At 36.7% G+C, this 19,591-nt stretch overlaps 1 protein-coding gene across 3 annotated transcripts in view; it reads left to right on the plus strand.

Annotated features, from left to right (window-relative positions):
• The window catches only part of LOC150097438 (uncharacterized), an 857,342-nt gene that overhangs the window by 651,171 nt on the left and 186,580 nt on the right, over nucleotides 1-19,591 (plus strand). For all 3 annotated transcript variants that reach the window (XM_090406999.1, XM_090407000.1, XM_090407001.1), the window contains exon 19: nucleotides 4,384-5,344. In XM_090406999.1, coding sequence (XP_090263125.1) covers nucleotides 4,384-5,344 — 961 coding nt within the window. The remainder of the gene's footprint in view (nucleotides 1-4,383; nucleotides 5,345-19,591) is intronic.

Here is a 19,591-nt window from a genome sequence, read left to right on the forward strand (position 1 = left end):
GAGCTGATATCACATTTTAGTTCACGGTCTGCAGTTTTGGAAAACATTTCAAAATTTCCTTCTTTCACTTTCCTTTTCCAAATTTCTATCTTGTCTCTCATAGCACAAATTTTATCCACCGCTGTTAAAATATTTTCTCTTTTTCCTTGCATACTGGTATTTATTTTATTCAAGTGTTCAAATATGTCAGCAAGATATGCCAATTTTGTGCACCATAATTTGTTTTGAATTAGATCACAGAATTCATTTTGTTGATTTTCCTCAAAAAGTTTAAGCATCATTTCCCTCAATTCATATACGCGAGAAAGCACTTGACCTCTTGACAGCCAGCGAACGTCTGAGTGTAGTATAAGTTTTTTTTTTAATTTTTGCTCCATATCTTCACAAATTTTAGCAAATAATCTTGATTTAAGAGGTCTACTTTTAATGTAATTGACCATTTGAACAACTTTGTCCATAACCTTTTTTAATTCATTACCAGTGGTTTGCACGACCTAGTGCTTCGCGATGTAAAAAGCAATGAGTGATTATAATATTTTAATTCTCTTTCTTTGCTAAAGCTGTGAAACCTTTTGTTGAACCAACCATTGAAGGAGCGCCATCTGTGCATATTCCTACACAATTTAACCATAGCAAATTATTTTCCTTCATGAAGCAATCTACTGTTTTAAATATATCTTCACCTCTAGTTTTCATTGGAAGTTCTAGACAACACAAGAATTGCTCAATAATTCTGTTAGTATGAATGAAACGTATAAAAACGAGTAATTGCATTAACCCACTGACATCTCTTGATTCACCTAACTGCAATGTAAAAATCATATTATCATCTTGAAAAATATGTTTCATTTGCCGCTTAATGTCAGCAGACATGTCTTGAATACGTCTTCCAATCATGTAATCTGCCAAAGGGATTTTATTAACTTCTATCTCAAATTCGGGCCCTTCAAGTAACTTGCCGTTTGAGCTTTCTCTAATGCCTTCATTCTCTTGGTGAATGATGTAGACTGCTTCTTTATAGATTTTGAAAGTTCAATATTCTACTGACTTTTCTGACAAATGACTGTGTTTTGAGGTAAAATGGCACTTTAATTTGTTTGGTATCATACTTTCATTTGCAAGTATCACCCCACAAACTAAACACTGGGGACAAGGATGGTTTTCATTACCAGAAAATGTGAACCCCAATTTCATATAATCTTTATTGTATAAACGAGGTGTGGAAAATTTTTTTTTACACTTCTTCCGTATTAATGCAGACTGTTCAACAGCTGATTCTTCCATAGTTTCCTCTATACTCAATACATTTTGTTCATCACAAACGTCACCTTCAGCTTTTCTTTTATTAATTAGAAACTTATCCATTTTACAGGTAATTCAACACCAATTTGATAAATAAAACTGTGCAAATTTATTGTAAAGCCTTAACAGTAACTAAACATAAAATAAACCAGCTCTTCGTTTATTCACGTTGCAGTTAGAATAAACATCAATAATAACATTTGTATGAATAAGTGGGGCGCTTTATTTTTATTGGTCGAACAATAATAAAACCAAATGACTTCTACGTGATAAAACTCAAGGATGAATTCGGCTGCATTTATTCTCCATTATTTATCGAAATATATTGATATGAAATATTCTTAAAGGTTAAAAATAATTAAAAGATAGTTTGTATATATAATTTTGAAAGTGAAATTTGAATTCTAGAATGTAAAACATCTTGCAATTACATTCTATTTAAAGTAAAGTATTTTGGGGACTCCTTAGTGCGGCTCTGCACAATTTAGCTTCTGTTTGCATTTACTGTCACTTGAATGAACTATAGAAAACCTCAACATAAACAATGGTGATGGTTGCATGCAAGTCAGTATAGACTCAGGGAGGTGGTTCCGAGTGGTTGACCAAATATCTTCTTTAACGGTGCTAACTAAAACTCGTACCGGTACTTTGCGAAATGAATTCTGCTGTGGAAATTTTCAGCGATTATTCTGATTAACGCTTTATGTTAGCATGACACATCTTCACACTGCAGCCTACACACTAACGTGTTGCGACACACAGTTTGGAAAGCTCTGTGTGCTAGAGTGTTCACACAGCAATATAGCAAGAGTGTTTTAATCAACAGAAAATATCTACTCAGCAAGTCTCAGTTACCAGAGATGGCATATAGATGAAAGAATGAATGAAGCTTACAAGAATCATGCATTCTTATCCAACAACACACTGGACATAGTCAGTAATATAAGTCCTCCCCTCCCCCCTTCTCCCATCCTTTCAAGTTCATAGTTATGTATTCAAGATACCAAGTAATTTTATATAGACTTGGTTTTTAATCCTATTTCCCAAGTGAGCAAACAGACAAGTAAGTCAAGTTTGCGCCTGCACGTAGTGCAAGTCCGAGGCAACTCATGGTAGTGCCACTCTAGGTAACTCGTGGCAAAGGTGGATTAAGCTCTGATCACTTTCCTTAGTATTTTTCCCTTAATGTAAAACACATCCCTTTGCGGAGATGTATGATGCTATGCATTAAAGGCAATGGTCACTACACATACCGGTTTCGACCTTTATTGAGGTCTCGTCAGTGGGAGCCAGACCAGACAATGCTAAGGTTGAAGTAATGCAGAGCTTATATGAATTTTACCTAAATAAGTTGCCACAAGGTGCTTTGATCTTATTAAATAAAATCTCAGAATGAGAGATAGATAATATACTCATAATATACCCAAGTTAAAAAAAACTTTCTACATCTATCTCTCATCCTGAGATTTTATTTAATAAGTTCAAAGCAACTTGTTTAGGTAAATTCATATATGCTCTGCATTACTTCACCTTAGCATTGTCTGGTCTGGCTCCCACTGACGAGACCTCAATAAAGGTCGAAACCGGTATGTGTAGTGACCATTACCTTTAATGCATAGCATCATACATCTCTGCAAGGGGATGTGCTTTACATTAAGGGAAAAATACTAATGAAAGTGATCAGAACTTAATTTACCTTTACCACAAGTTGCCTAGATTGGCACTACCATGAATTGCCTCAGACTTGCACTACATGCATGCATAAACTTGACTTACTTGTCTGTTTGCTCCCTTGGGAAATAGGATTAAAAGCCAAGTTTATATAAAATTACTTGGTATCTTGAATACATAATCTACTTAGTTACAGTTATTTTCTTCAGCAAAATGTGCTAGTTTATTGTGGTACAATTTGGAATGTTTTGGAAGTGAAATAACTTTATCTTATGTCACTAGCTTGCTCATTCAGTGAATGTGTCCTCATTTGGTTATATGTGATAAAAAGTGCAACAGAGTTTCATCAGAAGTGATGAATGCATCCACATGAATTAGTCACTAGTTAAACAGTGTGGTAGATAAACAAATAAACTGCTCACTTGCTGTGTGTGTGTGTGCGTGCGTGCGTGCGCGTGCATTCACTCGATCTGACTCAGTTGTTTATATTTTAGCAATATTGCTATAACTGTATAGTGGTTACTACATATTGATTTCACGAAACCATTTTTGCTATATGCATTAAACTTTTCTGTTTAAATTAATCTGTGTTTTAAGAGGATCATGTAGGAGCAAACCTAAGTTGTTGCTGCATTAATTGAACTGAATCTTATAAGTCATAGTTGCTCTGTAAAATTAATCATATTCTGTTTCCTTTCATATACAAATGTCATGAATTGAAATTGACTGAATTGATTGCTAATGGGATTAAAATCACTGCATCATGTTGTTTCAGAAAATTGACAATGTAGAGTAAATAATAATAAGTTAGATATTTTGCCAAAGTTAAACCAGCATCGTCAGTAATAAAAATGGAACAGGTGAAATACTGGATAGCCTAAAGTGCTACCTTTTGGCTTCGGTTGAGTGTTTCTGGCTGTTGGGCTGAATGTCTGTAGTAACTAAAATATTTTGATTATAGACATTCAATCCAAAGTTAAATTGGCATCTTCAGGTATTAATACTGACATGCAAACATTCAACCCAAACGGTCAGGAACACCCAACCAAAGTCAGTAGGTAGCATAATTATAGGACTTCAGGGCATCCAGTATTTCTCCTGTTCCATTTTTATTATTGAAGATGCCAGTTTAACTTTGGCAAAATATAGAAAGTAATTATTAAAATTTTCTAATTTAAAATTTTAAAATATTAAAATAGTATTTAGGATGCCAGTTTGACTTTGGCAAAATACAGAAAGTAATAATTAAAATATTCTAGTTATTATTTTGTCTACGTTGTCAATTTCCTGAAACAACATGTGCATGAGAATCAACATATAAGCCTAAACACCAGGATTAAAATCACTAATGTAATTTTTTTTGTATTTTGTACAAGTAAACAGAAATCACTTAAATTTTTTTCCATCTAGGAACAGCAGCCATTGACATTGTACCCTGGACAGGATGGAGCACCATATTATGCAGACAGTGAAAGAGATTACTATGCTCCTCGAATGGTTAGAATGGATGTTTTACATTCTGCTCCAAATCAACTACTTGCTTTATCTGCTGATGGACCAAGATATCCACCTCCACCCTATCCTTGTCCTCAAGCATCACGAGGAGCTCCAAGTCCCACTGTCCCTAAGAGACTTGTGGGATCTTCTCCGCGTTTGAAGAGGACTCTTGTTCCTCCTGGAACTGTTTCATTCCATAATTTTTCCACAAGGCCACCTCTTCCACATGAGTACCTTCATGTTGGAATAGCACAGACACATTCTTCTTCTTCTCCACCAGTACATCATCCTTCTCCTGCAACTTCTCCAAGACCTGGAAGGTCACCATCACCAAGATTTATGGTATCTAATCAGTCTCTACCTCATTCATATGGTGCTGCTCCCACTCCTGTACCTAGCTCTTTGTTACAACCAAAATATGCAAATCATGGATATACTGTGACTACTCAGCCAGTTAATACTGTTCATTTACCACCTCCTGAGCCATCATGTTACCAACCGTATCAAGGTGCTCCACTCAATTATCAATCAGTTCCTACCTCTCCTAGGCTTAAACATCCTTCTCATTCCTATATACCACATGCTGGATTACAGAATTCCCAACCTTATCATTCTGTGACACCAATGGCTCATACTCTAGTTCACCAACCATCACAAGCACATCAACTTCCAGATCACTGGGAAGCTCCTCTGTCTGCTGCAGTACCTACAAGAAAGATTCAGTATAGCTATGATAATAGTCAGTATTCATTTAATACAGTACCTGTAATTCACATTATTCCAAGCAATTCGCAAACTTCAGATCCTCAGAACCATTTTCAATCTGGTAAAGATGATTATCTAGAAAACTGTTCATATGGAACCTGCTGGAAAGGTAACCTCTTAAGTGAATGGAAAATAAAAAATATTAAGAATATTTAATTATTTCTGATATTTGGGAGGAAAAAAAATTATACAAGCTATTAAACTCACAGTGGTAATTAGGATGCATGCCAAAATATTTTAAACCTAGTCAAAGTTACTACTGAAAAGTTTATATGATTGTCTTTTCAGAATTCTCCATTTAAAATATATGTGTAAAGCGAGCTTTTTTTTGTATAAGTAAAAATGATAATATTATTTCTTGGAAAGTTTAATTTACTTTAAAGTTTTTATTTATTTATTTGACATTTCACATGCACATTCATTTTGTGAAAGTGTTCAAGGTGGATATATTGTTTTACTTCAGCAATCTGGATAAGAATAATAAATGTTTATTAAACTGCACAGATTACTCAAGTGCTAAAAATATGCCATTATTATTTCCTTTATTTTATATGTATCCTCAAGGAAATTACAGGACACTTTGATAATATCACGATTAAGTTTATATTTATTTCTACCTTCTTATCAACAATGTTTCAAAATTAGTCTTTTTTTTTTTTTTTATCACATCTCTAATATTGTCAGATATTATATTTCTTATGCTAGAACATTATCAAATGCTACAATCCACAATCACCAAAATTAGGTCTTTCTCTAGGTCGTTTTATTAAAAACAAGCATTTAATACCATTCTGGTATCAAATACTTCTTTCATTTTATTCGTTTCAAATGCTTTCCTCTTCCAATCTTTTTAAGTGACTCAACTAACTTAAATTATTCTTTCTTAATCCTCCTCTTTTACCTTTAATGGTGTCAAGGTTTCTTATTCTTGCAACCGCATCATCTCAAGGATAAGGTTGCTAACACTATACCTCCCAGTGTGTCCTATGTCTGTAGATGCGTGTGTTTGCCTGTTCTGGTAGATGAAAAACTCAAGTTTCCGGGTGAAAAAATCCCCTACCTCTGTATGAGACCGGCTAACTCACCTTTCATCAAAAGAGACCAGATAAAGGGTCCTCACGTCACTGATGGGAATCGAACCATGTCTTTCCAACCAAAGGACTTTTGTCTGTAATGACTGAGCTACGGAGGCTTAACTTAAATTATATGTGACAAAAATTATGTTTTAGTGTTCATCCTTATTTTATCCACACTTGCAAACAACTAGTCTAGCCACTACTTATATATATATATATATGCAGCTGGCTTCAGATCAACTTTCCCCAGTATCTATCTCATGATTCATAGTGCACTTCCTTCTAGGGTAGGTATAATGTAGTACATTATGAAAAGCATCAGTATCCAGACCATTTCGAACTTTCATCGTTCGTCAGTTGGAAGTAGATACACGGCGATAATGAGAACTAACTCAATGGCAGAGGACATTCAAGTAGTATTGGGGGATTATCATCATATTATTATAAACCTTTGAGATTAAAGATACTTTATCATTACATATAAACACACTAGCTTAGGATTTTATGGAGCACCCTCACATGACCTTACTCATTAGCTAATACCTAATAAACATGGTTAGGGTATGCAATGCTGTTAATCTTAGATCAAGAATAGAAACATTGCAATATCTCCAAGGGTAACAGTAACTTACTTTTGGGAATTCTAGGCTGTTGGATGGCCTAATTGCTTTTTTATTCTTCATATAATAAAATGGAAAATAATAATTATTATATGGGTACCTCCATGGAGTCCAAAGACTCATCGCTGGAGATGCAATCTATCCACACAATCTCTCATACCTTTCCTTGAACCCATTATCAGACAAAGCACTCACAACTGACTCTGGCAATCCACTCCACTCATTCACAACTCTACAAGCAAAAATCTAGTCTATACACCCTTACTAACCATGCCTTTATTCAACTTCTAGGGATGACCCTTTGTTCTGGTCCCTCTAGCAAATTGCTGAAATATTTCCCATGCATCAATGGTATAAAACTTTTAAGCAACTAAGTGTTTCTATCATATCCCTTCTTTTTCTCCTGTCAACCAACTTCTGCAATCCACTCACCCTCAATCTATCCTTATAGTTAACATTCCAGAGGCTGCTCACCATCTTAGTGACTCGCCTCTGAATCCTCTCCACCACTTCCTCATCCCAAAGAAACCCAGAGGACCAGACTTCAGCATAGCAATATCAAGGCCTTATTAAGAGGAATAATAACTTCCTTATCTCTACATGTTAATGTGTTCCTCAATAGCCAAGTAATCTTATGGACTACCTTAGCAATATGTCCTCTAAACTGTGATTCTTTGTTTGCACTGATAGCATTGTACTCCAGGATGAAGCTAGAGATTTAGGGGCGGAATAAATTTAGTTTAATCCTTTATCCACGAGACCTCAATAAAGCTCGAAACCGGTCTGGGTAGTGGCCCTTCCCTTAATTCATAGCATTATACGTGTCTGCAAGGAGATGTGCTTTGCATTATGGGAGATACTAAGACAAGTAGTGATGAGAGCTTGGTCCACCTTTACCATGAGTTGCCTCAGTCCTGAAGAGACTTCAGGTGCAAACTTTGTTTGCTTACACTTGGATAAAGGATTAAACTAAATTTATTATAGTTTAACCAAGTGGAAAAAAACTTCCAACATTTAGGAGTGGAATACAGTGCTATCAGTGTGATACACAGCTTGTAATGTATTTTTCCCAAAATGTATAACTTAACATTTCTCCACATTAAACTGACACCCATTAATTTTTGCCCATACTGACAGCCTATTTAAATCATCCTGCAAGGTCTCCATGTTACCTTGATTAACTATTACTGTAAGTAATTTCGCATCATCAGAAAACAACTAAATAATTCCTTTTAGGTTATTTTCTATGTCATTTATGTACAAATTAAATAGTAATGGGCCCAGCAGTGAACCTCGCATCACACCACTAATCACATGCTTTTGTCTTGATTCTGTCTCTCCATATACTACTTTTTGGTATCTGTTCAGCAGCTACCCTCTTATCCATTTAACCAGTGTCACGTCCATCCCTATTTGTTCTAATATGCATAACACTGTTACATGTGGTATTCTGTCAAATGCCATTGCAAAATCATTGTGTAGCCATTATCTTTATCCAACTCAGCTTTTTACTTACTTACTATACTCTTTTGTCAGAGACAGGTTGCGTCTTCTGTATTTCCACAACAACCTCCAGAAGTCTCGGTTTCTTGCCTGGCTGGTGAGCTGTCTATAGGTTTGTAATCCGGAGTTAACGTTTATTGATGTTACTCATTTAGTTCTTGGTCTTCCTTTTTTCTTCTAATCTTGTATAGAGTGAGGTTGGGTAGCCTTTTTGGTGGCATTCTCTCAACATGTCCATACCATTTCTTTTGATCTTTTATATTGATGAGTCTGTATAGTTTATGTCTTGTTTTATGGTTTCATTTTTTTTTTTTTTTTCTGAGACATTTCATCTTGAAAGCCTCCAGTTTTCATATCTCTGTCTTCTTGAGTGTTCAAGTTTCTGATGCATATAGCACAGTAGATATTATAATTGCATTATATAATTTTATTTTTAGAGGTTTGAAGATTTTATTACTTTTCCACATTTTACCTAGCTTATTAAATGATGACTATGCAGTCAATATTCTATGTTTAATAGTGGTCATGGTATCTAAGTGTTCTGTTACCAAGATTTTTGTTTTGTCCATATTTATGTCATGCTGTATTCTTTAACCATATTGTTTAGTTTGGTTATTAGGTTCATCATGTTTTCTTTTGTGTCCGCTATCATTACCATGTCATCTGCATATTTCATGTTATTAAGGTTATAACCATTTAGGTTGACCGCATTTCTCCTTCCGAGGCTTCATGCAATCATCTTACTACTCTGCCCAGATCTGGTCACCTAGGTTTCTTCTTGATGGAGAGGAGGTTGAGAGGATCCAGAGGTGAGTGACCAAGATGATAGCGGGTCTATGAAATGAACCTTATGGAAACAGGTTGAAGATTTGTGGGTTGCAGAAATCGGTTGATAGGCAGAAAAGGGGAGATATGATTGTGACATTCAAATTGCTGAAGGGTTTCTATAGGATTAATTCAGAGGATATTTTTGAAAACAGGACTGGTGGTGGGAGGACTAGGAGACATCCATGGAAGCTGGGCAAGAGTGTGGTTAGTAAGGATGTTAGAGCTGGATTTTTTACTTTTAGAGTGGCGAATAAGTGGAATAAGCTGCTAGAGTCTGTTGTGGGTGCTATGACAGTAAATGAGTTCAAGGCAAAGTGTGATAGATACTGTGTGAATGTCGAATAGTTGTGATGCACATGATGTTTAGGGCCTCCCTTGATGAGTCTAAGGACTCTGGAGTTGCCCATAATAATAATACTCTCTAAAATAAATAACTTTTATTATTAAAAGACCAGAAGATAAATGATAAAATATACAAAGAGCCAACAAGTTTCACTAGCCACTGTCTAGCATTTTCAAGGCTGAACTGGTGTGAAAACAAATGCATTGAGTTACATTTCAAACATACACTTTAGTAACTGTTAGGCCGTTACATTTTGTTTCTTTTGTTTGAAGGCGTGCATGTGTTCGAAAGCTTCAGTCAGATTCCGGTACATGACCACGTGTTTTGTAGTTATTTGCATATTGTAATTCTGTCGAACTGAGAGAGATGATGAGATTTTTACCACTGCATTGTTTTATATATAACATTACATAGCTGTTATTGTTTCAAATCAATCCATCCAGTTCACTTTCTACCTGTAATCAACTATCATTGTCACTCCTGATAGCCTGCAATATTTTTACTTATTTCCTTGTATTTATTCATGTGAATTAAAGAAATCTCTGATGTTACAGTACCCCGATATGTGTCCACAGCTGTCATTCCATATATTAATTCAGTTTCCACAAAATTGGCAAGAATGTTAAAAGCTCATAACATCAGAGTGGTTTTTAAACCAACTACCATGATCAGACATATCTTAGGATCACCTAAAGATGAGGTACCTTTCTTCAAATGTCCTGGAGTGCATGAAATTCCATGCACGTGTGGCCTTTCTTACATTGGTCAGACTTCTAGAAGTTTTGAAATAAGACAGAAGGAACATGTGGGAGATGTCAATCATAATAGAATCATCACATCTGGTTTAGCACATCAAATCACGTTATAGATTGGAAAAACAGTTCTATGCCTTACATCAAGAATGACTACAGATACAGAACTTTAAAAGAAGCAGCTGTGGTATTACGCACAGGCAATAATTTAAATAGAAATCAGGGCATTGTTCTTAAAGACATATGGAAAAATCTCATCATCTCTCTCAGTTCGACAGAATTACAATATGCAAATAACTACAAAACACGTGGTCATGTACCGGAATCTGACTGAAGCTTTCGAACACATGCACGCCTTCAAACAGAAGAAACAAAATGTAATGGCCTAACAGTTACTAAAGTGTATGTTTGAAATGTAACTCAATGCATTTGTTTTCACACCAGTTCAGCCTTGAAAATGCTAGACAGTGGCTAGTGAAACTTGTTGGCTCTTTGTATATTTTATCGTTTATCTTCGGGTCTTTTAATAATAAAAGTTATTTATTTTAATACATCAGACCAAATATGTACAATTTAAGTTCAATAATACTCTCTATATGGATATTAAAAGGTAAGGGGAGATGGGACATCCTTGGGCTGCTCTTTTACTTATATTTATTTTATCTGTTGTTATATTTAAATTTAACCGTGTGTAGAGGCTTAAGTGTTTTGAGGATATCATGTTGGAGGCTTAATGGATTTTTTTACAACACTCAGGAAGGTTTACAACAGAATTTATTTATTTAAAAACAGAAATGATTAAAGAATATACTTCCTATATTTCGTCTCAGTCACTGAGACACTAAGCCCAACCACGTGGGTGACACTAAAGTCCTAACTAGGTGGAATGCCCTCTAAGGGCGGTTGTACGTGGCCTGGAATGTAGGGTGGGACTTCTGGTGATAAGTGTTTCCCAAATCTTAGGAAGCTTAATGCAACCAAATTTATTAAGATTTGGTTGATTTTTGAGAGCTGCTGCTGATTCTAAGAACAGTCTCTCTTTTTTGAATTTGCTGTGGTGGAGCATGGTGGTTTTTTTCCCATGAGATCCTATGGGTTGTATCCAAGACATGGTCAGCAAGGCCTGACTGACCATAGTCATGGTTGCAGATGTATGACTTGTGTTCCTCCAGGCATATGGTTGCTGATTTGCCTGTTGTCCAAAGTATGCCAGCTTACAGGAACAGGGTATTTTATAAACTCCAGGCATTGAGAGAGGAGGGAGCTGATCTTTTGTAGAACAGATAAGGGCCGCAAGTTTGGGTGGGACTTAAATGCTGTGTGTAGGTTGTACTTGTTTAAAATCTTGGCTATTTTTTTGGATGTGCACTGATGTAGGGTATGGTGACAGCATTTCTAAACTCTTTCTGATGAGAAGACCGTGGAATGGGGGAGGAACTGATTTTTTTTTATACTGTGATCGCTGTAGCCATTGGAGAGGAAAGTGTTGTGTATGTGATCAAGTTCAGTAGTAAGGGCGGTTCCACTGGAACAAAGATTGTGGGCTCTCTTGGTAGGAGTTTTAATAATGCCATATTGTTGAGCAGGGTGGTGGTGGGAGAGTTTGTGAATGTATCTGCCTGTGTGTATGGGTTTTCTATATACAGTGAAGGAAAGTGTACCTTTAGGAAGGCATGTAACTAAGGTGTCTAGGAAGGGTAAACAGTTGTTTTTTTCCTTTCCATTGTAAACTGGATTCTTGGATGTAGGCTGTTGAGGTGACTGAGGAAGGAGCCTAATGTGTCTGGGCCATGAGGCCAAATAGAGAACACATCATCAACATATCTTAGGGGGGCATGGCGGTTCCCTCTGTCTGCTTGTAGATTTTGTTCTTCCAAGAAAAAATACCCAGAATTGATGGCAAAGGAAAAGTGATCTAAGATTTCAGAAGGAAAAATGTTTTCTAAGAGTGTTAAGGTATCAATTAAGGGGATACTGGACTCACTGGACTTTCCACATCCTATATAAAAAAAACTCTACCCATTTTAAAACCTTCATAGAAAATTTAACCTTAAATAACACAGACATATTGGTAAGCTTTGGACATCTCCTCGTTGTTTATCATTATCCCCTTAATTGATACCTTAACACTCTTAGAAAAAGTTTTTCCTTCAGACATCTTAGATCTCTTTTCCTTTGCCATCAATTCTGGATATTTTTCTTGGAAGAACAAAATCTACAAGCAGATAGAGGGAACTGCCATGGGTTCCCCCCCCCCTGCCAATTTTTATATGGAAGATTTTGAAAAACAAGCCATAGACTCAGTCCCTTTCAAACCTTCTATCTGGCTAAGATATGTTGATGATGTGTTCTCTATTTGGCCTCATGGCCCAGACACATTAGGCTCCTTCCTCAGTCACCTCAACAGCCTACATCCAAGAATTCAGTTTACGATGGAAAGGGAAAAAACAACTGTTTACCCTTCCTAGACACCTTAGTTACACGCCTTCCTAATGGTACACTTTCCTTCACTGTATATAGAAAACCCACGCACACAGGCAGATACATTCACAAACTCCACCACCACCCTGCTCAACAATATGGCATTATTAAAACTCTTACCAAGTGAGCCCACAATCTTTGTTCCAGTGGAACTGCCCTTAATACTGAACTTGACCACATACACAACACTTTCCTCTCCAATGACTGCTGCGATCACAGTATCAAAAAAATAATCAGTTCCTCCCCAATTCCACGGTCTTCTCGTCAGAAAGAGTTTAGAAATGCCATCACCATACCCTACATCCAAAAAATAGCCAAGATTTTAAGCAACTTACACACAGCATTTAAGCCCCTCCTCAAACTTGCTACCCTTATCCGTTCTACAAAAGATCAGCTCCCTCCTCTCTCAGTGCCTGGAGTTTATAAAGTACCCTGTTCCTGTAAGCTGGCGTACTTTGGACAGACAGGCAGATCAGCAACCATCCGCCTGGAGGAACACAAGTCATACATCTGCAACCACGACTATGGTCAGTCAAGCCTTTCTGACCATGTCTTGGATACAACCCATAGGATCTCATGAAAAAAAAACACCATGCTCCACCACAGCAAATTCAAAAAAGAGAGACTATTCTTAGAATCAGCAGCAGCTCTCAGAAATCAACCAAATCTTAATAAATACGGTTGCATTAAACTACCTAAGATTTGGGAAACACTTATCACCAGAGGTCCCACCCTACATTCCAGGCCTCCTACAACCGCCCTTAGAGTGCACTCCACCTAGTTAGGACTTTGTTGGGCTTAGTTTTTTTGTTATTTGTGTTTATATTACATTAGTTTTTTTGTAATCCCTCAAGATGTCTCAGTTACTGAGATGAAATATAGGAAGTATTAAATTCTGTTTTAATCCTTTCTTGAGTGTTGTAAAAAAAAAATCCATTAAGCCTCCAACATGACTTAAATTTAACTATCGCTTCTATGAGTCTATAATATTTTTCTGTGAAGTTTAGGGAATCTTCATCAATTTGTTTCTGTTTTAATATTCTTAATAAAGTTATGCTACAGGGTGTCCACAAATGTTTACCCTGATTATAATATATTATAACTCTTCAGTGGATACTCGAAATGGAACACAAAGTTAGACTTCAATGCATAACATATAGAAAAAAAGTCACGAGACCATTGAAGGGGGGGGGGGCGTCCGTCCTGTTGAAAGATAATATTTGAGCATGTCTTAAGTACACATTTCCATTAATTTCTTTTTCAAGAAAGAAGAAAGGGCCAATCACTCGATCATGCATTAGTCCTCACCACACATTGAGTTTTGCATTAGCTCGAATGTGTTCTCTTATGCCATGTGGGTTTTCAGATCCCCAGATCCTTACATTGCATCTGTTAACTACTCCACTCACATGAAATGTTGCCTCATCAGAGAAACAAACACTCTGCAAAAAAAATCATTATCCTCATTCTTGTGGTTCAAAATGAGGTTAGCAAATTCTTCACGCCTTGGATGATCATCTGGCTTTATCTCCTGGAGAATTTTGACTTTGTAAGCATACAATTTCAGACATTTCTGTACCACTTTGTGGACTGTACTCCTTGGCATTTGAAGTTCTAGTGCTTCTGATCGACTTCTGCGGTGACCGGGTGACGGCAGTTTGAACTGCCTCAACTGTCTCCTCGGAAACCGATGGTCTGCCACTGCTTGTACCCTTATGAACTGAACCTGTTTCTAAAAACTTTTAAAGAAAATCAGTGCTGCCTCTGATTTTCTTTAAAAATGGCTTCAGTACAGGAAAAAGCCCAATGTGTTCTGTGGCTAGCAGAAACAAAATCTCCAGTTACAGTGCAGCAAATGTTTAGGGCGCAACTTGACATCAGGTGGGTTCTTTCCATACTGTGCCCTAAACATTCGCTGCACTGTAACTGGAGATTTTGTTTCTGCTAGCCACAGAACACATTGGGCTTTTTCCTGTACCGAAGCCATTTTTAAAGAAAATCAGCAGTAGCGCTCCTGGTGGCAAAAGCAGTATACTGAAGATACCAGTATGGAAACTTGATGAGTGCCCAAGTTTACCTGCAACAAAATTTATTCAGTTAGTTTCATTGTTAAAATGTTATAGCTAGTTGAAATCAGGGTAAACATTTGTGGACACCTTGTATTTATTAAGTTTGAATGCCTGTTTGAAATCTGTAAAACAGTAATAGATATTTTTGTTTTGTACCCAGTAATTCTGCTAGTCTTTGTATTATGAAGATCTGATCCAATGTGGAACGATTCTTTCTGAAGCCTGCCTGTTCTTCACTAACAATGATCTCATATATGCTCTTTATTCATTCTGTAATACTTTTGTAAATATTTTTGAAGTATGGCTGAGCAATGCGATTGGTGTGTAATTTTTACAGTTTTTCTTATCACCTTTCTTGTAAATTGGAATGATAATTCCTGTTCTCAAATCTTCTGATATTTCTCCTGATTCAATGATTTTGTTGAAAAGTGTGGTAAGGAATTTTAAAGTTGTTTGCTTTCCTTCTTTTCAGAGTTCTGATTGAATTTGTTCTATCCTTGGTGCTTTGTCAAATTTCATTTGCTTTCGAGTATTCTCCACTTCCAATGGAAGGATCATTAAGGCATCTTGAGTTAGTATGGGGGCCTTGTTATTAGGTAGTTATTGCTTTCATTCTTAAAGGTTTCTTAGTAATGTTCCATTCATATTGCTTTTATTGCATTTAGATTTCCTGTTTCCTCATCCTGATGGTTGATCATTGTTAGAGGTAGTGGTGAAAAGTTTTTTTGTAATTTCTTTGTGTTATGTAATATTTTTGAGTTATGTTGTTTATATTCCTCATTGCATTTTTCTTCTTTTTTGTTTAGCCAGTTTTCTTTAACCTGTCTGCAGAGTTTATCAATTTCATTTTTGAGTTGTTTGTATTTCTTCTTGTTTTCTTATGAGGTATGTCTGGTATGATAGACATACCTCATAAGAGGTATGTCTAGCATACCTAGTTTTCATTTTTCTTTAATTTTTTTTTTAAATTTCAGATGTTATCCATTTATTATTGGGTCTCTTATAAATTCCTAAAGTTTCCCTTGCTGAGTTAATTAATATTTATTTTCCTGTTTTTCAAAGGTTTTCGGTTTCATCTGTTTGAGTCTTATTTATTTCTTCGATTTTCCTAATGTAGTCTAATCTTATTTGGTTACTTTTTAACTTTTCCGTGTGAAGTTTATCAATCCTATTTCTTTTATAGTTGACTTTGAATTTTATCCACATTGTTGCAGAGAGGAGTTTGTGGTCTGTATCTAGCCCTAGGCTTTTTAGTGTTCTTATGTTTTTGATTGAGGTTTTCCATTTATTTCTAATTAGGATATAAGCTATACAATTTCGTATTTCTATGTCTGGTGGGGTCTAGGTATACTAGGTCTATGGTAAAACATTGTATTTGAGATGACAAGGTTGTTTTGTTTTCAGAAATTGAGCACTGTTTCTCCCCTTTCATTTTTGGTTACAATTCCAGATTTCCCCATTACATCTTTTAGCTCTTCTCTGAAAGTTCTGATCTTAGCGTTATAATCTCCGATTATGAATAAGATGTCTCTGAGTTAGTATTATCTATTTCTTTTTGGAGATCATTTTAGAATAGTTCTAAATCTTCGTCATTATCACTTGCATCCAGAGTGTAAATCTGAATAACCTTTATGTGTAATCCTTTTTCTTTGGCTTTTAGTCTAATTCCTATTATTCTGGGTGAGATAGGCTTGATATCTGTTATACTTGCAGTAAGATTTTGTTTTATTAGAATTGCAACTCCTCTATGTACATGGTCTCTTCTTCCCGAATAGAATGATTTGCACTCTGGCATGTTTAAGCATCCTTCTTCTGTTCAGTGGGTTTCTGAGGTTCCTACAATATCCCACTGTATCCTTTTCAGATTTTCTTGTAGAATTTAGAGTTTTCCTGCTTTGTATGGAGATCTAGTGAATCAATATGAGCCTCGCCAACACTGTGTGAGGCTCATTGGCTACCCTGTACACAGTAGTATGAGATGTATTTCTGGTAGTCATGTAATCCATGGTGGTTTTTGGCATTTTAATGTGACTGGCTTGCGATTCATCTTCCATATCCTTTGGTCCACATCTCCTTATTTTTTATTCAGAGCAACCCGTTGGGGCTTCCTTAATCCACCACCCGAGGGACGCACCTGGTTAGAGTCTGGTCTCCCCCAAGACTCAGCTATTACTATATTATAAAAAGTTAGTAAATTATTAAGGCATGATTGACCCTTCACAAAGCCATGTTGACCAACATATACTATCATATTTTTATCTACCCATTCTTGAATTCTCTTTTTGACCAATTTGTCAAAAAGAGAATTTTGACAAAGTAACTCAGGTGTCACCACACCTGAGATACTGATTGGTCTATAATTTGCTACTTCAGTCTAAGAACCTCCCTTATGCAAGGGAATTATTTTTCCTTCTTTCCACTCCCTTTGAATTCTATCAGAACTGAGACTTAAATTAAAGGAACTGGCAAAGACATTGCTATTTCCTTTGCTCATTTTCGCAAAACACTAGCTGATATCCCATCTCATCCCACACATGTATTATGGAGATTCTGCAATATCCTAAGAACCTCCAATTCATCCATCTCTATTCTCACATCAGTGTCTGTCACATATGTTAAAGCAGTAACCTCAGGACAATGATATACCCTTCCAAAGTGGTCACTTATTAATGTTAATCTGCCATAGTCATTCTTCCTCATACTTACCACATAAAGAAAGAACTCTTTGGCATTTCCTTGCCATGCTGATCACCTTTCTTGCCTGAGCCTTGTACTGTTCATGAGTTTGCTGGTCACCTTTCTCTTTATACACACTCCACAGCATTTTCTTCTGTATTTCATGCTTAATTTATTTATTTATTTTGTATCCAAACACAAGTGGTACAACATTATTTACAACAAATTAGGATACGTTACAAATGAGAACTGTGTAAATTTGATAGGTGAATTATACAGGGAATAATAAGCCAGCAAAGGTTGGTCGTTTGGTAGAGCCTCTGATACTAATGGCTCACGCAAAAAGTTAAGCAAGTTTGAGTGGGATTAATAGTTGGAAGGAGTTCAATCGTTAGATGCTGTTGGCACTCTCCCTCGATAAGTCTTTGGACTGCCTGGAGGTGTCACGTAATAATAATAATAAATATAGTCAGATGTTCTTCCAGTGTCTTGGTGCAATCAACTGCTCTTTCTGTGCAAGATATAAGGTCTTCTTTTGTGCAAGGTGATTGAAGAAAGGGACAAGAAAGAAGGTGTTCCATGGACTGGGTTATCCCACACTCACGATTATCTGGTCCTGTGAGGTAGTCCCATTTGATGAGGTTTTATTTGCCGCATCCTGTCATTCGAAGTCTGTTGAGGCTCTTCCAAGTATTCCAGTCCAAGTGGGCACTACATGGAAGATGTTCGGCTGTTGGAATATAATAAATTTAGTTTAATCCTTTATCCAAGTCTAAGCGAACAAAGTTTGCGCCTGAAAATACCTTCAGGACTGAGGTAAGGTGGTACATCCCTTGGCAACTCGTTGCAAAGGTGGACCAAGCTCTCATCATTCCTTGTCTCAGTATCTCCCATAATGCAAAGCACATCTCCTTGCGGACATGTATACTGCTATGCATTAAGGGAAGGGCCACTGCCCAGACCGGTTTCGACCTTTATTGAGGTCTTGCCTAACCAAGTGCAAAATAAACTTCCAACATCTTTCTCTAAATCCAGAGTAATTTAAGAATAAGGTGGTACACCGGTTGACAACGCATATAGGTAAATATGGCCTCTCCATTGCTTCTGCCTTAGTATCACCACTCTGGGTCTGCCTCCTACTGACGAGACCTCAATAAAGGTTGAAACCGGTCTGGGTAGTGGCCCTTCCCTTAATGCATAGCAGTATACATGTCTGCAAGAAGATGTGCTTTGCATTATGGGAGATACTGAGACAAGGAGTGATGATAACTTGGTCCACCTTTGCAACTAGTTGCCAAGGGATGTACCACCCTACCTCAGTCCTGAAGATTGCACTTTTTGGTGCAAACTATTTGCTTACACTTAGATAAAGGATTAAACTAAATTTATTATAGTCTAACCAAGTGCAAAATAAACTTCCAATGGCTATTGGAATAAAAGTATTATTCTCAGGGTATAGTGCAAGCCATTGTTGAAGTCTTGTCTCTGGAGTGTTTTTAGGTGGTTCAACAGTTACTAGGAAACTATGTCAGGATATTAGTCTTTGGGGCACTGTGGTCTGGCCAAATAGGGTGGCATTCCTCATTCATTTGTCTGCATCTTTTGTCAGCTGAGAATAGAGATCTTCGAATTGAAGGGGGTGCAATACCATCCAAATTGGCATCCTGTAATTAAGCAGCAGCTTTCATTCAATGCTGGGTCAAGTTTTTCATCATGGCAGGATCTGGACCATACCGGGCAGGCATATTCAGCAGAAGAATAGCAATGGGCCAAAGCAGAAGATCTCACTGTGCTATGGTCTGCACCCCATTTGGGCAAGATAAGCTTTCTTAGTATGTTGTTTCTTGCATTCACTTTTGCCTTTGTTTTTTCTATGTGTGTTTTATATGAAAGGGTGCAATCAAGAGTCACACAGAGGTAGATTATGTTCCAGGAATGTTCTAAATCAGAGCCTTCCCAAGAAACCTGTAGCTTCCTATTGGCTTCCTTATTTTTAAAGTGGAAAAGG

This window comes from Typopeltis vanoorti, chromosome 17 (genome assembly GCF_054136105.1).
Source record: "Typopeltis vanoorti isolate ZY-2024b chromosome 17, IOZ_Tvanoo_1.0, whole genome shotgun sequence".
NCBI classification, from domain to species: Eukaryota; Metazoa; Arthropoda; class Arachnida; order Uropygi; family Thelyphonidae; genus Typopeltis; species Typopeltis vanoorti.